At 45.6% G+C, this 18105-nt stretch overlaps 2 protein-coding genes across 18 annotated transcripts in view; one reads left to right on the top strand and one right to left on the bottom strand.

Annotated features, from left to right (window-relative positions):
* The window catches only part of Ube2d4 (ubiquitin conjugating enzyme E2 D4 (putative)), a 26747-nt gene extending 15748 nt beyond the window's left edge, over window positions 1–10999 (bottom strand). For 2 of the 16 annotated variants that reach the window (XM_029564029.1, XM_029564026.1), the window contains exons 1-4: window positions 10753–10980; window positions 7207–7270; window positions 1847–1878; window positions 1678–1755 (exon numbers count right to left, since the gene is read on the bottom strand). In XM_029564029.1, the coding sequence (XP_029419889.1) occupies window positions 1678–1755; window positions 1847–1878; window positions 7207–7270; window positions 10753–10788 (210 nt within the window). In that variant the 5' untranslated portion in view covers window positions 10789–10980. Of the gene's footprint in view, window positions 1–561; window positions 624–1677; window positions 1788–1846; window positions 1879–2644; window positions 2783–7206; window positions 7271–9760; window positions 9864–10433; window positions 10649–10752 lie in introns of those variants that run through there. The other 14 variants (XM_029564018.1, XM_029564025.1, XM_029564028.1 and 11 more) reach the window with 14 other exon arrangements.
* The window catches only part of LOC103734973 (up-regulator of cell proliferation), a 58166-nt gene continuing 51059 nt past the window's right edge, over window positions 10999–18105 (top strand). The window contains exon 1 of one of the 2 annotated variants that reach the window (XM_008834046.3): window positions 10999–11129. The gene's annotated coding sequence lies outside the window, so the exon portion shown is untranslated. The remainder of the gene's footprint in view (window positions 11130–18105) is intronic. The other variant, XM_029564017.1, reaches the window with a different exon arrangement.

The following is an 18105-nucleotide window of genomic DNA, read 5'->3' as shown; positions in this document are numbered from 1 at the left end:
TATTTTTTGGTCTTTTTGAGACAAGGTCTCCCTGTAGTCCCAGCTGGCTTGAAATTCACTATGTAGACCAGACTGGCCTTGAACTCAGAGATCTGCCTGCCTCTGCCTCAGAGTGCTGGAACTAAAGGTGTGAGCCACCACACTCGGTAAATTATTTTTATGTGTATGAATGTTTTGCCTGCATCCATGTAAGTGCACCCATGTCATGCAATGCCTGCAATGGTCAAAAGAGGGCATCAGATCCCCCTGGAACTGGAGTTATGGATAGTTGTTAGCTGCCATATGGGTCCTGGGAGCTGAACCTGGGTCCTTTGCCAAGAGCAGCCAGTGCTCTTACCTGCTGAGCCATCTTTCCAGCCCCTGAGTGGCAATCTTGACCCTCACTTACCAGACACCAGCTGTACACCTGCCTCCCCAGGACACTGTCTTAATATCCCTGGGGCAGGGGCAAAATCACCCTGAGTTCTGTCCTAAACCTTCAGTAAGGGACTATAAAGAAGGAAGCTAGCCTGAACAGACTCTGGCACAGTGGTAAAAAGCATCTGAGGGATTCACACTGACCTGCTTGCTGCCATCTGGTCCTGGGTAACCCTGATCTGTTTTCTCCACCATTTATCAGCATACAACAAAAAAACAGAACAAATTGAGTCAGCATGAGTCTTGTGTGAGGGAGAGTAGACCTTCCTTAAGATCTCTAGATAGGCTGACTAGACTCCAGGGGATGAACTAGCACTGAAGGACATCTGGGTACAAATGCTTGACTGGCTAGGACTTAACATGTATGACAGAATGCAAGAGGTCTGGTGGTGAAGGAATGTGTATGGGGGCAGGGATGGGGGAAAGTATCTAAATTTGATTAAGAACTGTTGTATGAAATGTACAAAAGCTCAATAAAAATATAAAAAACAAACAACCCCCCCCCAAAAAAAAACCAGAACAAACAACAACAAAACCCATACATACATTAGAGTGGTATACGGAGCTTTAGAACTGAACCCTGTGCCATTTAAGTATCAGGAATGTCCTACATCTTTGATGTTGGCTTGAGATAAAACAGGTACAGTTCAGCTTGGATGAAAGCCACTTTTGCCCTGACCACTATTTAGGCCACCATTCTCTGACTCAAGTCAGGGGTACACCACCCTTGACCATGCTTCTGTCTTTAAGTCCCCAATGAAGATCCTGCTCTGTGCAATCCTGGATCTGCCTCCTTCAGTTTTCTTTTTTTGAGGGTCTCATGACACAGCCCTGGCTGACCTGAAAGTCACTAGACCAGAATGGCCTCAAACTCACAGAGATCCACCTGCCTCTGCCTCCCAAGTGTTGAGATTAAAGGTGTGCACCACCACACCTGGCCCCTGCCTCCTTCTCCAGACTCCTGTTATCTTCCACCTATGGTGGTCAGGTCTTTTACACTGGATTTTCCCCATACCAGAGAATCCTTAAAGCTGTGACTTCAGTAAGGAAACCATTTACTACACTGACCCTTGCTCACATCAGGGATGAACTGTGAATGTTTGGAGTTTAACATTCCAGCAGTCCTGAAACCACTGAGCTGGAATGACAGGGCCTTAAGAGAAGGAACACACACAATTCTCTTTACTTGTGACATGAAAAGGTCATTTTATCACAATCTGTCCTTTAAGGAAACATAAGGGGAGTTGGGGCCAGCCTCACCTTTGGGGGCTTGAAAGGATAATCTGTAGGAAAGTGGATGGTCAGGAAAAAAACACCTCCTTGGTAAGGACTGTCATTCTGGAAGGACAAGACAGAGGAAGAAATCATACCTGTGGAAGTAAAAAACACAAGAAGCAAACTAGAGCATGCACTCAGCAGCACTACCTACCGGGCCCATGATGGTGGCCTGCCAGTGGAATACTACAAGACAAAAGAGAGATGGACATGTAAGAGACCGTCAATGAACACATCTGTTCTACTGAAAAAGTGCTACTAAGTTTAGAGTACAATGTCCACACGAGACTGCCTCCTTTTGACACTGACTACAAGTTTGGGACTTTGAAAATCTCTCAAGTTCAATAATTCACTAGAATTCCCAGAACTCAGTGAAAGCTACTATATCCAGGGTTACAGTTTATTGAAGTAAAGTGGCACAGATTAATAGCATGAGAGGTCCAAATGCAGTTTCCATTATCCATATATACCACCAATCAGGGATGCTTATCTCTGCCTCAGTGCTCAGACTCCACGATCAATGCATTGCCTGCCCACTGAGTTGATTTCAGTCTACCATCTCCAGCCCCTTCAACAATGACTAAGTCTCCCACTTTGAGTGACATGGTTGGTCTCTAAATCACATTTGGTATGAGGCGAAATCTTTAAGTTAGCAAAGATACTCCTATCAAGTGAGACATTTTGGAGAATAGTTCTCAGAGACTAAGGCTGAAGGCCAGACTCTTTCTTTTTTTTTTTGAGACAGGGTCTCCCTGTAGGCCCAGCTGGCCTGGAACTCACTATGTAGACCAGGCTAGCCTTGACTCACAGAGATCAGCCTGTTTCTGCCGCCTAAGTGCTAGGATTAAAGGCTTGCACCACCACACCTGGCCAGACTCAATACTACACAAGTGTAACTATGATCCAGTGCTCTTGCACAGAATTACCCCTAAGCTAGGCTTTGGCCACTTACCATGTTGCTCTTGATGAGCCCTTTCTATTCCCAGTTCTTCCCTTGTTTTTGAAATCCTCTTCAGACTCTCTTGGGCCTGTGGGGCCTCTTTGCCCCAATGCCACCCATGTCCTCTCATCCATGACCCCAGGGAGTGCTCTGAGGATTCAATGACAAACCAAGATGAGGCCCTCCTGTGCTTCCCTACAAGTCCTCTCTCCAGCAGCCAGACTACTTGACATCATACCCCCTGTTCTCTCCAGGGTCTCAGCTTCTCTCTACTGCTTTGCCCATCCTCAGAGAAGCTCCTGTGTCCTCATCATTGCTGCCTTGAGTGGTCCAAATATTCACTTTCAAGGCTCCTGAGTCATGAGTACCCCAAGGACTCCAGAGCCTTTGTGGAAATATCTTCTCATAGGGGTGGGCTTGGAAGACCACTTGAGAGGTCTTCATTCTCAAGAGGATTCATTTCACATGTGTTCATGACAGGTGTTGAAGGAAGACAAGGTTTAAGGCCTGATCCTGTGCTGAGTTTTCTGTCACCTGTTCCAATATTCCATAGGCTCACTTCACATCAGCAGGGCAGAGATGATACCCATGGGTGAGCACAAGACTAAAGAGAAGTTTCCTGAACCCATAGGGGAGTAGAAAGGTAGCCAAACAGCTCACAAATCTTTCTCAACACTTCAATGAATGCTTACTTATTAATACAGGTGCCTGAGTTAATGAAAGTATCACTTTTTTTTTTGTCTTTTTGAGACAGGGTCTCCCTGTAGCCCTACCTATCCTGGAACTCACTACGTAGACCAGGCTGGCCTTGAACTCAGAGATTCGCCTGCCTCTGCCTCCCAGGTGCTGGGCTTAAAGGTGTGCGCCACCATGCCCGGCGAAAGTATCACTTCTTTAAAAAAGTTTTGTTATTGTGTGTGTGTGTGTATGTGTATGTTTGTGTGTGGTACCACAGCATATGTGTGGAGGTCAGAAGACAACTATGTACGTGAGTTCAATCCCTGGGTCCCATGTGCCAGGGGATGTGACCCAACGACCACAGGTCATTCTTTGGCCTCCACATGTGTACTGCAGCACATGAACATCCTTTTCCCCCAAACACACACATGCATTTTTTAAAAAACGGTTTTGGAGGCTGGTGATGGTGTTCTCTTTTAATCCTAGCACTCAGGAATTAGAGGTAGGCAAATCTACCAGGCTGGTCTACATAGCAAATTCCAGGGGGAAAAGGTGTTTTGTATTAAATTTGGTGGCATTGGGCTGGAGAGATGGCTCAGAGGTTAAGAGCACTGACTGCTCTTGCACAGGACCTGGGTTCGATTCCCAGCACTCACATGGTGGCTATGAACCGTCCTTAACTCCAGTTCCAGGGGAATCCGAAGCCTTCCTCTGACCTTCATGGTACTGCACGATATGGGTGCACTCACATCCATGCAGGCACTACACTCATACACATAAAAAATAATAATAATTTCTGGGCGTGGTGGCACATGCCTTTAATCCCAGGACTTGGGAGACAGAGGCAAGCGGGTCTTTGTGAGTTAGAGGCCAGCCTGGTCTACATAGTGAGTTCCAGGACAGCTAGGGCTACAAGGAGACCCTGTCTCAAAACGACAAAAAATAAATAAATAAAATTAAAAAAAATAATAAATAAATAAAACATTAAAAAAAAATGGTGGCATATACCCCATCATCCCAGTACTCAGGAGGCAGGAGGGGCCAGGTGTCTCCCTCAACAGTTCTCCACCTTACTTTTCTTTTTTATTCATTCTTTGATAATTTCATACCTATATACAATGTGTTCTAACCGTAAATACCTTCCCAACTCCTCTATACATACTATACCCTCCCATTTCCTGTCCTCTTTTCATAGGATTCACCACTGAGTCTAATCAGTGCTGTCCTTATGCCACCTTCTTTTTTTTGGGGGGGGGGTTCTTTTTGAGACAGGGTCTCCCTGTAGGCCCAGCTGGCCTAGAACTCATAATGTAGACCAGGTTGGCCTCAAACTCACAGAGATCCGCCTGCCTCTGCCTCCTCAGTGCTGGGATTAAAGGCGTGTGCCACCATGCCTGGCTCCACCTTATTTTTTAAAAAAAGATTTTTATTTTTACTTTCTGTGCATGAGTGTTTTCCCTGCTTGTATGTGCACCATGTGCATGCAATGCCTGTGGAGGTCAGAGGAGGGCTTGGCCACTAAGCCCAAGGGATCCTCCAATCTCTGCCTCCCCATCACTAGGATTAGAGGTACGATCTGCAGCACCCAGCTTTTATGTTGGTGCTGGGGATCAAATTCAGATTCTTACGCTTGAGCAGCGAGCACTTCACTGACAGCTATCTCCCCAGCCCTGAAAATTTTTTTATTAAATGACAGTAAAATTATATAACATGAACTAGACTATTAAAAGGAGGAGGCTCAAAATTTTAAGGCCCACTGAGATGGTTCAGTGGGTAAAGTACGAGCTGTGCGAGCATGAGGACCTGAGTTTGGATCCTGGCGCCAACGTAGAAGTTGGGTATGGCAATATGCACCTGTAATTCCAGCATCAGCAGGGCATGTGTATGTGTGTGTGTGTGTGTGTGTGTGTGTGTGTGAGAGAGAGAGAGAGAGAGAGAGAGAGAGAAAGAGAGAGAGAGAGAGAGAAAAGACAGGATTTCAGGGCTTGCTGACCAGCCAGTCTAGCCAAAAGGTGAGTTCCAGGTTCTTGACACTCAAGATTAACCATCATGGATTGCTGCCAATGGTTTAGATAGCTCTTCAATTCTCTAGTGTGTAGAAGACACCACCCTTCCTCACACATGGTTTTCCTATAGCTACAGCTTACAGTAAAGAGGACTGCCCCAGAGCCCAAGAAGCCTATGAGTGAAAGTGAGATGGTGAGCAGAGGAAGAGTGTGGAAAACCTAGGGGGAGGCAGCTCAGCCTCTAGTTAGCCAGCTGTGAGGGGTGGCAGAGGGCTGGCCAGAGCTGCTGTTCTAGTCTCCCTGTGGAGCTGTGCAGAGCAGGAGAAAAGAATAGGTACTGGGTGCTGCCCTCTGCTCTTGGCAGGGACATGCAGCTGCTTCTGTGCTCTCTTTCAGTCCTCCTACTTATCGACCCTCCTGCCTGCCAGGCACCCAGGTACAGGCCTCTTTGACCAGCTGTAGAATATTCACACTAATATCCTATCTCTGACTTAAGTGAGAAGCCAACATGACCTGGGACAAGCTGTCTTTCTTATGACCCGGCGGAGAAAAGTCTTTTTCTTTTTTTTTTTGGACAGGTCTCCCTAGTCCCAGCCTGCCTGGAACTCACTATATAGACCAGGCTGGCCATGATCTTACAGAGCTCTGTCTGTCTCTGCCTCTGCCTTCTGAGGGCTGGAATTAAAGGGGTGCACGACCACGCCCAGTATAGGAATAATTTCTGAATGTGATCTGACCAGTCACTCTGAGGTAAACTTAGGATCTTTATTGAAAAAGCTAGTCAGGCTAAGCCTGCCCCCTTTTCTGAGTTCTAGACTTAAAAAGTCTAACTTGGTTCAGACACTCTATGTGCATTTCTCATGGCGTTTCAGGGGCAAAAAAAAAAAAAAGTCTAACTTGGGGGTAGAGAGATGATTCAGTGGTTAAGAGCACTGGCTCCTCTTGCAGAGGATCTGAATTCAGTTCCCAGATACCCACATGGAGACTAACAACACCATTCAGGGCAGTTCCAGGGGATTGAACATTCTCTTCTAGTCTCCACGGGCACACTTACACACACGCAGGCAAAATAATCATACACATAAAAATAAATAAACCAGAAAAAATTAAAAACCTAACTTTTCCTTTTCTCCCTTTCTATCTCTTCTATCTCTATCAGTCAAGATCCCAAGCACACCTGCTCTGACTCTCTGGACTTTCTCACGGCTTCTCTCAAGACGCCCTTCCTGTTTTATGCAGCTGTTTGCTGGCCTCCATCGCCGAGCATGCTTGCTTTCTTAGCCTCTTTTTGTTGTTTTTTGAGACAGGGTCCCCTGTAGCCTCCACTGGCCTGGAACTCACTATGTAGACCATGGTGGCCTTGAACTCACAGAGATCCTCCTGCCTCCGCCTCCTGAGTGCTAGGATTAAAGGCATGCACCACCACGCCTGGCTTTTCTTGGACTCTTGAGATACATGGCTACATCTCTTCAGCTCTCTCTTTCCAGGAGTTGCATGCCCTGTTGCTATTTTTCCTCAAACTCTAATAAAATGGTCCTCAAGTTTTGAAAAAACAAAGAAAAGAAAAAAAAGCAATCCACACTAGGCAAAGGGGCACACACTTATAGTTCCAGCACCTTGGAGGTAAAGGCAGGAAGATCAAGAGTTTGAAGCCAGTCTGAATTATCTAGTGTGTTCCTGGCCAGCCTTAGCAACCTAGCAAGGCATTGTCTCAAAACAAGGCAAAGTCAAACTAATAAAAAGCAATTTATAAGCATATGAAAGGAAAACAACTTACTCAGTTTCTTAAAAGCTGCTCAAGTGAGGGAAGTGGGAAGGAGGATTGGTCCCTGATAAATCTGGGGTTTTAGGTGCAAACTCCTGCAATCTGAAGTCTGGAAAAATACTTACAGTCATCACCCACAGGTCCTGCAGAACACTGGGCAGGAGGATCCCTCTGTAAATCGGTCAGTTCCTAGAACATGAGACAGGAGTTAGGTTGTGTATGCCTAGGGAGCTGCCTTTATACACTGGTACTCTGGCCACAATGAGTTCGGAGATGGTAGAACCAGGAGTCTACTTGTGGAGGTGGACACAAGAGGATCAAGAGTTTAAGACAAGGGGCTGGAGAGACAGCTCAGCAGGTAAGAGCACTTGCTGCTCTTCCACAGGACCAGAGTTTAGGGCCCATGTCAGGCAGCTTACACCTTAACTCCAGCTCCAGAGGATACAACACCCTCTTCTGGCCTCTGCGGGTACCTGCACATGTGTGGTATACACAAACACATGTGCACGAATACATATACATGAATAAAAGTAAATTTTAAAAAAAGAGCTCAAGGTAAGCAACAGTTCATATTTAGGAGCCAAAGGAATATCAAAACAAGATCCAGATGACCTCTTTTGGTATTCCCAGTTTCAACTGGTGAAGTCATCTGAGAGGGACCTCACACTTGTGAGTCTAGCCATTCCAACAGCTATCAAAATGCTTAAAGGCAGATCCTAGGTTCATCATTCTAGAGTCAATCCTTAGAGACTCAAGAGGTGGTGGGGAAACCCAAGGAGGAGCCTGAGGGATGAACTGCTCTTGTGAGCCTATCAAGAGATTCAAGGACTTTGATGTGGACATTTTAAAATGACCTCTGTTCTGGCTTCTTGGTTCTCTGCTTAGGGCTTGTAATGCTAAAGAAATCTATTACGTTGTTTTCCTTTTATATGCTTATAAATTGTTTTTATTAGTTTGACTTTGTTTTGATCTAGGTAGCTGAGGCTGGCCTAGAAAACACACTATATAGCCCAGACTGGCCTTACACTTTATATATTAACTCATTACGGATCCTGGCAGGATGGAATTCACTGCCTCTGCTCAAAGGGCTCCAATTCACTTCTTCATGACTCCTCTCTTCCCTTTACTTCTTCCTCACATAACTTTCCAGGAGCCAGTCAAGGACTTCTTTCCTCACTACACCTGGCTGTTATATAAGTGTGATGCACTTTCAGGTCCCTTAAATAGGCCCACTGGAAAGATACTCCAACTGCCACACCTGATAACCCCACTCAGCCGGAAGAAGCCAGACAGACCACTACCCCAACTCCATAACAGCAGCTGGGGCTAGCTCTTCAGATCAAGGACTGATGTGGAGATACAAACTGGCTAGCCAGTCTAGGGGAAGGCACTCTTGACAGCAGCAGTTCCAAGAAATGGCCTCAGCTCCCTGGCTAGGAATGCCAGAAGGAGCCCTGGTTTCTTACCTCCTCCTAGCCTGCAGGCCAGATGTGAGAGCGGGACTGAAACTCTAGTCCAGAACTGATCACTTCTGGTGAATGGCTAAGAAACTGAACCTCTGGATTTCATAATAGAAGTGGGTTGCATCTGCTCCCCAATTTCAGTTCATCTCCTAAATCATTTCAGGGTTACCTCTTCAGAGTGTGTGTATGAGTGGGGCTCTGGAAGCCCATTAAGGGAAAGCTATTAACTCATGGTCAAGAAAATGGAATCTACTTATGGTCTGGATGGAGAACTATCATTCCAAGCTTCCCAAAACATAAGAGTTAATCCAGCTGGGCTGGTCAATTCCCTGGCTGACACCTCCTCTCAAAAGGTGGACTCACCTAAGGTCATGCTAAGAACGAGAGGAATAATTTACCCCCTTAATGAGATAATGCACTTTTCCTTCCCAGACTCTCTGCTCTCTGTGTTGTGGCTTGCAAAGCTGTATTTGTGCAGCTTTTCTAAGGTTACCCATTTTTCTGTGTTATCCAGAAAAGCGTTAACTTTTCCTTTTTTCTTCTTTGTACTTTTTCTTTCTTTTAGATACTGTCCTAACCCTGGGCATGCTCTTCCTAACACTAACACTCTGGGCCTTCCTCACTCTGAAGTTCCAGCCCTGCTGCCACCCCCACAAGAGGCTTATGTACCACTGTGGCAGGTGGTCCTGGGCAGGTAGTCAGGTTGAACATGGGACAGGGGACCAAACCAGTAAGCAATACTCCTCCATGGTCTGTGCTCCAGGTTCCTGCCCTGAGCTGATCCCTTGGCTTCTCTTAAATGATGGATTGTGCTTGTAAGCCAAATAAACCCTTTCCTCCCCAAGCTGGTTTTGCTCAGTGTTTTTGCCACAGCAATTGAAAACAAACTAGAACAACACTCATCACACCATTTACTTAGTGAAGAATCTATAATAAAATGAGAACTGGGCTTGGTGGGGCATTCCTATCATCCCAGCACCTGAAAGGATGAGAACCTAAATTAGAGTTGGAGGCCTACCTGGACTACTTAAAACTGTTTTAAAAGACCAACAGGGGCTGGAGAGATGGCTCAGTAGGTAAGAGCACTGGTTGCTCTTGCAGAAGACCTGGATTCTGTTCCCAACACTCACATGGCAGCTAACAACATCTGTAACTCCAGTTCCAGAAGATCTGATACCCTCTTCAGGGGGTGGGGGAGGGGGGTGGCAGCACACACCTTTAATCCCAGCAGTTGGGAGGCAGAGGCAGATCTCTGTTGAGTCTGAGGCCAGTCTGGTCTTCATACTGAATTCCTGGCCAGCTCAGGGTACAGAGAGACCCTATCTCAAAAAGTAAAAAAAAATTACTTAATAAATAAAAAAATAAATACACAAATAAGGGGCTGGAGAGATGACCCAGTGCTCTTCTAGAGGACCCAAGTTTGATTCCCAGCACCCATATGGTGGTAACAACCACCCATAATTCCAGTTCCAGGGGATATAAAGCCCTCTTTATACCTTTGTGGGCAATGCACTACGTGGATGTACTTCCAAAGATGCAGGCAAAAACACACACAGGAAATAAAATAAAAAATAATTTTTTTTTATAAAAAACGTTAGCCTCACAGCTGGGTGTGGTGGTGCACCCCTTTAATTCCAGCACTTGGGAGGCAGAGGCAGGTGGATCTGTGTGAGTTCAAGCCAGCCTGGTCTACATAGTGAATTCCAGGCCAGCTGGGGCTACAGGGAGAGCCTGTCTCAAAAGACAAAAAAAAAAAAAAGGCTTACAAATATTATTTCACAATATGGAAAAATTCGAACTTTTAAATGCTATGTGAAAATGTGAGACAAAGTAGAGCATAGTTTTTAAAAGGAGGAAAGTAGATATGCTCAAATGCTAACAAATTGTACCGGGGATGGGGTGGCGCTGGGCCAGACTGGGTGTTTTTCTTTTCTGCTGGTCACTTCCCAACTTCTAGTCAAATGTTCCAGTTTGAGGCATTTCCACACAACTCTAAGCTCCAGCCCCACCCTCCACGCCTCAGCTGAGCACGCACACGTGACACAGCCGCGTGACTCCGCCCACGCGAGCCGCCCGCTCTGCGCATGTGCCAGCCCCTCTTCGGGCACTGCTGACGGTGGTTCCGCTTCGTTCAGGACAGCTGTCAGCGCGCCTGGGCGGCGGGTCTTTTAGCGGCGGCAGAGCGGCGAGGTGGGCGGGCCCCCTTACCTCCACTCTTACCTTCTGGATCCGTTTCAGCGCCATGCTCCTGCTGCCTCGGACCTAGCGGCCCGGTGGGGCTGCCTAAAGCGGCCCGCTGCCGCTCGGCCGCAGCGCTGCACGCCGGGAGCCGCGGACTGCGCGTGCGCGGCGCGAGGCACTGTGGGGCGGTTGTTGCGCGTGGCGCGTTCCCGCGCCATTGAGCTCAGGGTCGCTCAGGGTCAGTTACTCAGGCCACCCACGCAGGGCCTTGTGGCGCTGGCCTCTGCCCAGTCAGGGCCTGGGGACCCGGTGACACCGCCAAGTGGCACACGCAATGCTCCCTGTCCCCGCCTTGACTCCTCCCCAGGCTGTCACTTACTCTGAGCGTAGTGGTTCTCAGCTCTGTAAGTATACATTCGCTTTTATATGCTTTATGACGGTACGTGCTAAGGACAAATAAAAAACATGCAGGGGTCCGAGAGCTGCGTGTTCAGCCATACTTAGGTGGTTCTGAGGCACTGCCAAGGTTGAGAAGCCCAGCCTGAAACTGCGTATCTCAAGCTAAATTTTGTCTTCTTTCCCTTATTCCAAGACCTACGAGGTGTTTAGGATCGAGTGGTTATGATAACTAATCACGAAGTCAGTTAATAGATTGTAGCCAGCATTTGAAACAAATGGAACATGATAAAATACACAATATACCCATATCTCGTACAGGAAAGTCAAGGATTGGGAAAATTCTATAGGTACTATGTAGGTGATACACCTAAGAACATGTTAGGGGATGCTGATAACAATTACTCCAGGACCGAGGGTGTTTAAAGGCCTATCTTTAAAAAAAAAAAAAAAAAAACACTGGGGCTGGAGAGATGGCTCAGCAGTTAAGAGCACTGACTGCTCTTGCAGAGGACCCAGGTTTCATTCTGAGCACCCACATGGCGGCTACAAACCGTCCCTGACTCCAGTTCCAGGGGATCTCAAGTCCTCTTCTGACCTCCGCAGCACTGCACAACACGGATGCATTCACATACATGCAGGCAATACACTCATACACATAAAATAATAAAATATTTTTTTAAAAAAAAGATTTAAAACAAATAAGAGAGGTAGAGAAGAATGCTCAGTGGACCAGGATGAGAACCTGAGTTTGAAAGATTCCCTAGCACCCAGGTAAAAACGGAATCATGACTGTTCATGCCTATAACCCTATAACCCCACATTGAGGGGTGATGACAGCTGGATTCCCAGAGCTAGCCTAAACAGCAAGCCTCCAGTTCTTTGAGAGACCTTGTTTCAAGGCAGTGAGGGAGAGAACTATAAAGGAAGATACTAGTTATCCCCGTCTGGCCTCTGTCATGTGCAAACACCACATATACATCCCACTCCCAACAAAAATCGAAAAACAATGATTTAGAAAAGACACTTTCCCATTCAGGTCTCTGGCTTCCATCCTCCCATTCCCTTGATCTGTCCTAAACACACATGAACTATTCTCTGAAATGTAAACCTTACCAAATTTCACCCTTTTCTAAAACTCTTCAATAGGGATCCATTCAGGGTCCTCTTGCAATCTTTCAGAATCTAGTGTCCTTGAGCTTTACTTCCCTTACCTCCAGCCCCTCTATCAAGAATTTCCATGAGAGAACTAGAGAGATGGCTCAGTGGCTAAGCGCACTGACTCAGGTTTGAGTCCCAGCACCCAGTGATGACTAACAACTATCTGTAACTCCAGTTCTAGGCGATCCAATGCCTTCTTCTGGCCTCCATGAGCATTACATGGCACAGGTGCACGTACGTGCAGGCAAACACTCATCAACTAAAAAATAATTTTTTAAGTTCTACAGGTGCCCTATTTACATTCTTTTAGCCTTGTCTTTTTTTTTTTTTTTTTTTTTTTTTTTTTTTGTGGTCTTTTTGAGAAACGGTCTCCCTGTAGCCCCAGCTGGCCTGGAACTTAGAGAGAGCCACTGTCTCTGCCTCCAGAGTTCTGGGATTAAAGGCATTCGCCACCATGCCCAGCACCTTGGCCTCCTTTTACCTGGAAAATTCCTTTTGTTTCTCCTAAAGGATCACCCAAAGCTAGCTAAAGCATCACGCGTGAAATAGTCTAGGTTCAGGCTATTTCATGTTTGGTATCAATATTTTTGCAACCCAAATTTCTAGCTGCGTGTAGTGGCTGTTACTTGAACTGTAGCTCCTTGAGAAACTGAGGTAGGAAAACTGTAAATTGGAGGCCAATTGATGGAGTTTCTCATTTAAAAGAGTAAATAGCTGGTTGTGTGGCACATGCCTTTAATCCCAGCACTTGGGAGGCAGAGGCAGGCAGATCTCTGTGAGTTAAAGGCTGCCCTGGTCTACATAGTGAGTTCCAGGACAGCAGGGGCTACAGGGAGACCCTGTCTCAAAAGCCACCCCCCAAAGTAAATGAAAAGACTGGGGTTGGCATCTCATACCTGTAATCTCAACACTTGGGAGACCTCATGAGACAGGAGGATGTGCTGTTAGTTTGAGGCTAGCCCTGGCTACACAAGAGACCTTGTCTCAAAAACAAACAAAAAAAGACCAGTTGGGTATGGTAGCTTGTAATCCAAGCACTTCGAAGGTAGAGGCAGGAGGATCACTGCAAATTCAAGGAAAGCTAGGGCTGTGTAGTGAGACCCTGTCTCAAAAAAGTGTGGATTGCTCTGGAAGAGAACCTGAGTTCAGTCAGGTCTTCTCACAACAACCTATAGCTCCAGTTCCACAGGAACCCGATGCCCCTGGCCTCTGTAGGAACCTGCATGCACATGCACAGGCACATATAATCAAAAATAAAATAATCAAAAAGACCAAAAAGAAAAAAAATTAAAAAGAAAAAAAAAACATTCTACTCATAAAGACTGTGCTTATGACCTAAAAACTTCCCATTTGGCCTTACCTCCCAACATTGCCACACTGGCCACTGGCAGTCAAATTTCAACATGACTTTGGAGGTATGGTAGTCAGGTTTTGTTGTCATTACAAATACCTGAAATAGGGACTGGAGAGATGACTTAGCGGTTAAGAAAACTGGCTGTTCTTACAGAAGACCCGGGTTTGAATCCCAGCACCTACATAGCACCTAACAACTGTCCATACCTCCAGTTCCAGGGGATCTGACACCCTCTTCTGACCTCCTCGGGCATTGGACTACACCAGTGCACTTACATACATATAGGCACATACATATAAAATAAAAATAATAAAACATTTTAAAAAACAAATACCTGAAATAACTTAGGAAGAAAAGGACATTGTGATGCATGCTTTTAATCTCAGTAGAATTTGAGGCCAGCTTGGTCTACATAGCGAGTCTTGTCTAAAACAAAGAAACAAAAAGCAAGAAAGGAAGGAAAGAAAGAATTCAGTTTGGCTCATTGTTTTGGAAGCTTCAATTTGTAGTTGATTGGCCATTGCTTTGGGGCCTATGGTAAGTCCTTACGGGTGGTGTGTGGAGGTGGAAGCCACTCACTTTATTGCAGTAAGAAAGGGAAAAAGAAAGAAAAGACTGTTATCCCACAATCTCCTTCAAGGGCACATCCCCAGTGACTTAAAACATCCTGCATGGGGCCAATGAGGTGGCTCATAGATAAAGGCACTTGCACTAGCCTAGTAACCTGAATTGCACTGCTAGCACCCACTTAAAAGAAAAGTAGAAGAGAACTAACTCTGCAAAGTTGTCTTCTGACTTCCATACACACCACCCCCAATACAGACAATAATAAAAGAAAACCCAAAACCTTCTGCTAGGCGCTCCCCCTTCCCATTTTTTCATGGGATCTTATTAGCCTAGACTGACCTTGAACGTTGGGATCAGGCTGTGTCCTATTCTTAATTACTCCATATTGTGTTAAACAATAGTTTTTCAGGTTGTGCCTTGCCCTGAGAGACTTCTTTTTATAAGTAGCTTGTGGCTTGTTTTGAGAGTGGAGGATGATTGGGCTTCTGGGTAGGCAAGGAAACAATACTTCTGCCAGGTACCCCTCCCAGCCCCCATGCAGCATAGACTGATAAATGACTTAGTATTCCAGAAAGTAGAAAAGGTGCAACTAGAAATTTTTCAGGAGTGAGTTGAGATTGTAGGGGGCATATCCCAATTTGGCTTCTCTATTGTGTGATACATTCTGATCAAAACCAACTTGGGGAAGAATGGGTTTATTTGACTTACATGTCTAGATCACAGTTCATCATTGAGGAAAGCTAGGGCAGGAACTTAAGGGCAGGACTTGGGGGCAGGACCTGAAGCAAAGACCACAGAGGAATGCTGCTTACTGGCTTGCTCCTCTGGCTGTGCCCAGACTGCTTTCTCATAAAACCCAGGATCATCTGCCCAGGGATGGCACCAACCATAGTGGGCTGGGCACTCTCACATCATTCAACAATCAAGAAAATGTCTCACAGATATGCCCACAGGCCAGTCCAGTAGAGGAAGTTCCCCAGTTGAGGGTTCCTCTTCCCAGGTGTGTCAAGTTGACAACTGAAGCTATCCAGCACAGGCCACACAGGCATATTAAAATATCAGGGAAGACAGGCCCAAGAACTTACTGTAAATGCCAAATTGGGGAAAGATTGCAACTCCCTACCTGGACTCCACAAAGGGGTGGACACCTGGCACTGCACCTGTTACCTGATACTTCGTGTGTGTGTCAAGGACTAACAAGCAGGAACCTTCTGACTATCCTTGGGGCTTCAGCTCAGTCTGGTCCCCTCTTCTGACATGCCCTATTTGACCCTCTTCTGACATGTCCTTCTTGACTGCTGTCTGCCATCCACTGCTCCGGACCAGAATCCACCATTTCCTGCTCCTGGACTCCAGTTGTGCCTTTCAAATTATCAACAATAGCTTCTTCCTCATGACTAGTTTTGGGTTCTTTATCTTATCAGTACAGACTATTTGCATCTGTCTCAGCCTACTTCTGAAAACTCTTGAACACTGCTGTAGCCTCTTTAACTTGTATTCATTCTGTAAACCACATATATGCATATAGATATATATTACTGTATGCTGTGGCCTATATATAAGAGTTAATAGTAATTAGGATTGGAATAAAAAGGGCTGGCGATATTGCTCAGTGGTTAAGGTTTGGGTTTGCTAGTGTGAGGACCTGGAGTTCAGATCCCAGAACCAAGGTAAATGCCATGACAGAGCAAACTGGCTAGGGAGACTAGCCATCAGTGATGATTCCCAGCATTGGCATCAGTGCATGTACACACACAGACACACACATACACACATGCAAACATGCATACATATACATGAAAATTTCTGTAAAGAGCTACATTTGCCTTGTCCTGATCACCAAAGTAGGCAGGATTATCTGGCAGATTTCTTCCTTTAAAACCATTGAAACTTGTGAAGTTATTGTTATTTAATAAATTTTGATATTGTGAAAGACACAAATGTGTTCATTTATGTTTCCTGTCATAGCACACTCAAAATAGTATATAGCTGAGAATGACCTTGAATTCTTTATTCTCCTGTGTGCTGGGATTATAACCAATTTCTGTTCCCTTTTGTAAACTTTTTTTTCCTATAAATTATTTTTTATTTTAAAAAGTTGATTTATTTTTATATGTATGTTTTGTCTGCATGTATTTAAGTGCACCACATTCATGCAGTGCCTACAGAAGCCGGAAGAGGGCATCTAAATCCCCTGGAACTGAGTTAATAACCATTGTTAGCCATGGAACTGAACCTGGGTCCTCTGCCAGAGCAACCAGGGCTCTTAATGGCCCCTTTGTAAATGTTGTTTGTTTGCTGGTTTTTTTTTTTTTTTCGGTCTTTTTGAAACAGAGTCTCTCTCTGTTGCCCTAGCTGACCTGTCACTTGGTATGTAGACCACACTGGCCTCGCTCTTACAGAGATCTGCCTCCTCCACCTCCTGAGTGCTGCCCTGAGTGCTGCAAGTAAGTGCACCAACACACTCTACTTGTAAATGTTTTTTGTTTGCATGTGTAATTGCCTTGGATAGAATTTCCAGTACTATGTGGTATATCATAGAAGTGATTAAAATGGTCTCCTTTTCCTCTTTTTCTCTTTTCCTTCCCTTCCCTCGCCTTCCCTTCCCCTTCCCTCTTCTCTTCCCTTTTCCCCCTCTTCCCTTCCCTCCCCTCTTTCCTCCCCTCTCTTCCTTTCCCCTCCCCTTCCCCCTTGTGTAATTGCCTTGGATAGAATTTCCAGTACTATGTGGTATATCATAGAAGTGATTAAAATGGTCTCCTTTTCCTCTTTTTCTCTTTTCCTTCCCTTCCCTCGCCTTCCCTTCCCCTTCCCTCTTCTCTTCCCTTTTCCCCCTCTTCCCTTCCCTCCCCTCTTTCCTCCCCTCTCTTCCTTTCCCCTCCCCTTCCCCCTCCCCTCCCTTCCCTTCCCATTCCCTTCCCCTTTCCCCTTCCCTTCCCACTCCCCGCATTGGAAACACAAAGCCTGATGGGAACCTTCTAGACTCAAACTATAGCACCAAACTTTATTACTTCTACTTCTCTCCCCTTTCTCTGTCCATTCTTCCTTCTCCCCCTCCTCTTCCTCTTCCCCCTCCCTTTCCCCTTCCCTTCTCTTCCTTTCCCTTCCCTTCCCTTCCCTTCTTTTCCTTTTTCCCTCTCTTTTCCTTCTTTTCTGTTTTGTTTTTTGTTTTTTTGAGACAGGGTCTCACTATGTAGCCGTAACTATCCTGGAACTCACTACATAGACCAGGCTGACCTTGAACGCACAGAGATCCATCTACCTCTGCCTCCTGAGTAGTGGGATTAAAGGCCTGCACCACCACACCCTTCTTTTCTTTTTGAGACAAGGAAGGTCTCACTTTGTAATTCAGACTTGCCTGAAACTGTAGTAGTGTTCTGGATGGTCTTGAACTCAGAATCCTCTTACTTGAGATTCATACGTGTTAGTGTTTTGATTACTGATGTGTACTACCATGCAGTGCTGGAGAGCAAACCCAGGGCTTCATGCTAGGCAAGGGCAGTCTACCATCTGACCTATATCCCCAGCCTGGTATATAATCTTTTTAACAGGGTATTGGATTCAGTTTCCTGGATTTTCTTTCTTTCTTTTTTTAGATAGGTTTTCATTAATGTAACCCAGGTAGCCTCAAACTTAAAATCTCTCTGAATGCTAAGATTACAGGCAAATGTTACTATGGAGTTTCATGCTAGGCAAGGGCAGTCTACCATCTGACCTATATCCCCAGCCTGGTATATAATCTTTTTAACAGGGTATTGGATTCAGTTTCCTGGATTTTCTTTCTTTCTTTTTTTAGATAGGTTTTCATTAATGTAACCCAGGTAGCCTCAAACTTAAAATCTCTCTGAATGCTAAGATTACAGGCAAATGTTACTATGGAGTGAATGAGTGAACAGTGAGCG

This window comes from Nannospalax galili, unplaced genomic scaffold, assembly GCF_000622305.1.
Source record: "Nannospalax galili isolate Female #2095 unplaced genomic scaffold, S.galili_v1.0 scaffold996, whole genome shotgun sequence".
Classification (NCBI taxonomy): domain Eukaryota; kingdom Metazoa; phylum Chordata; class Mammalia; order Rodentia; family Spalacidae; genus Nannospalax; species Nannospalax galili.
The sequence above is the reverse complement of the archived record's forward strand: the minus strand, read 5'-3'. Positions and strand labels throughout refer to the sequence as shown.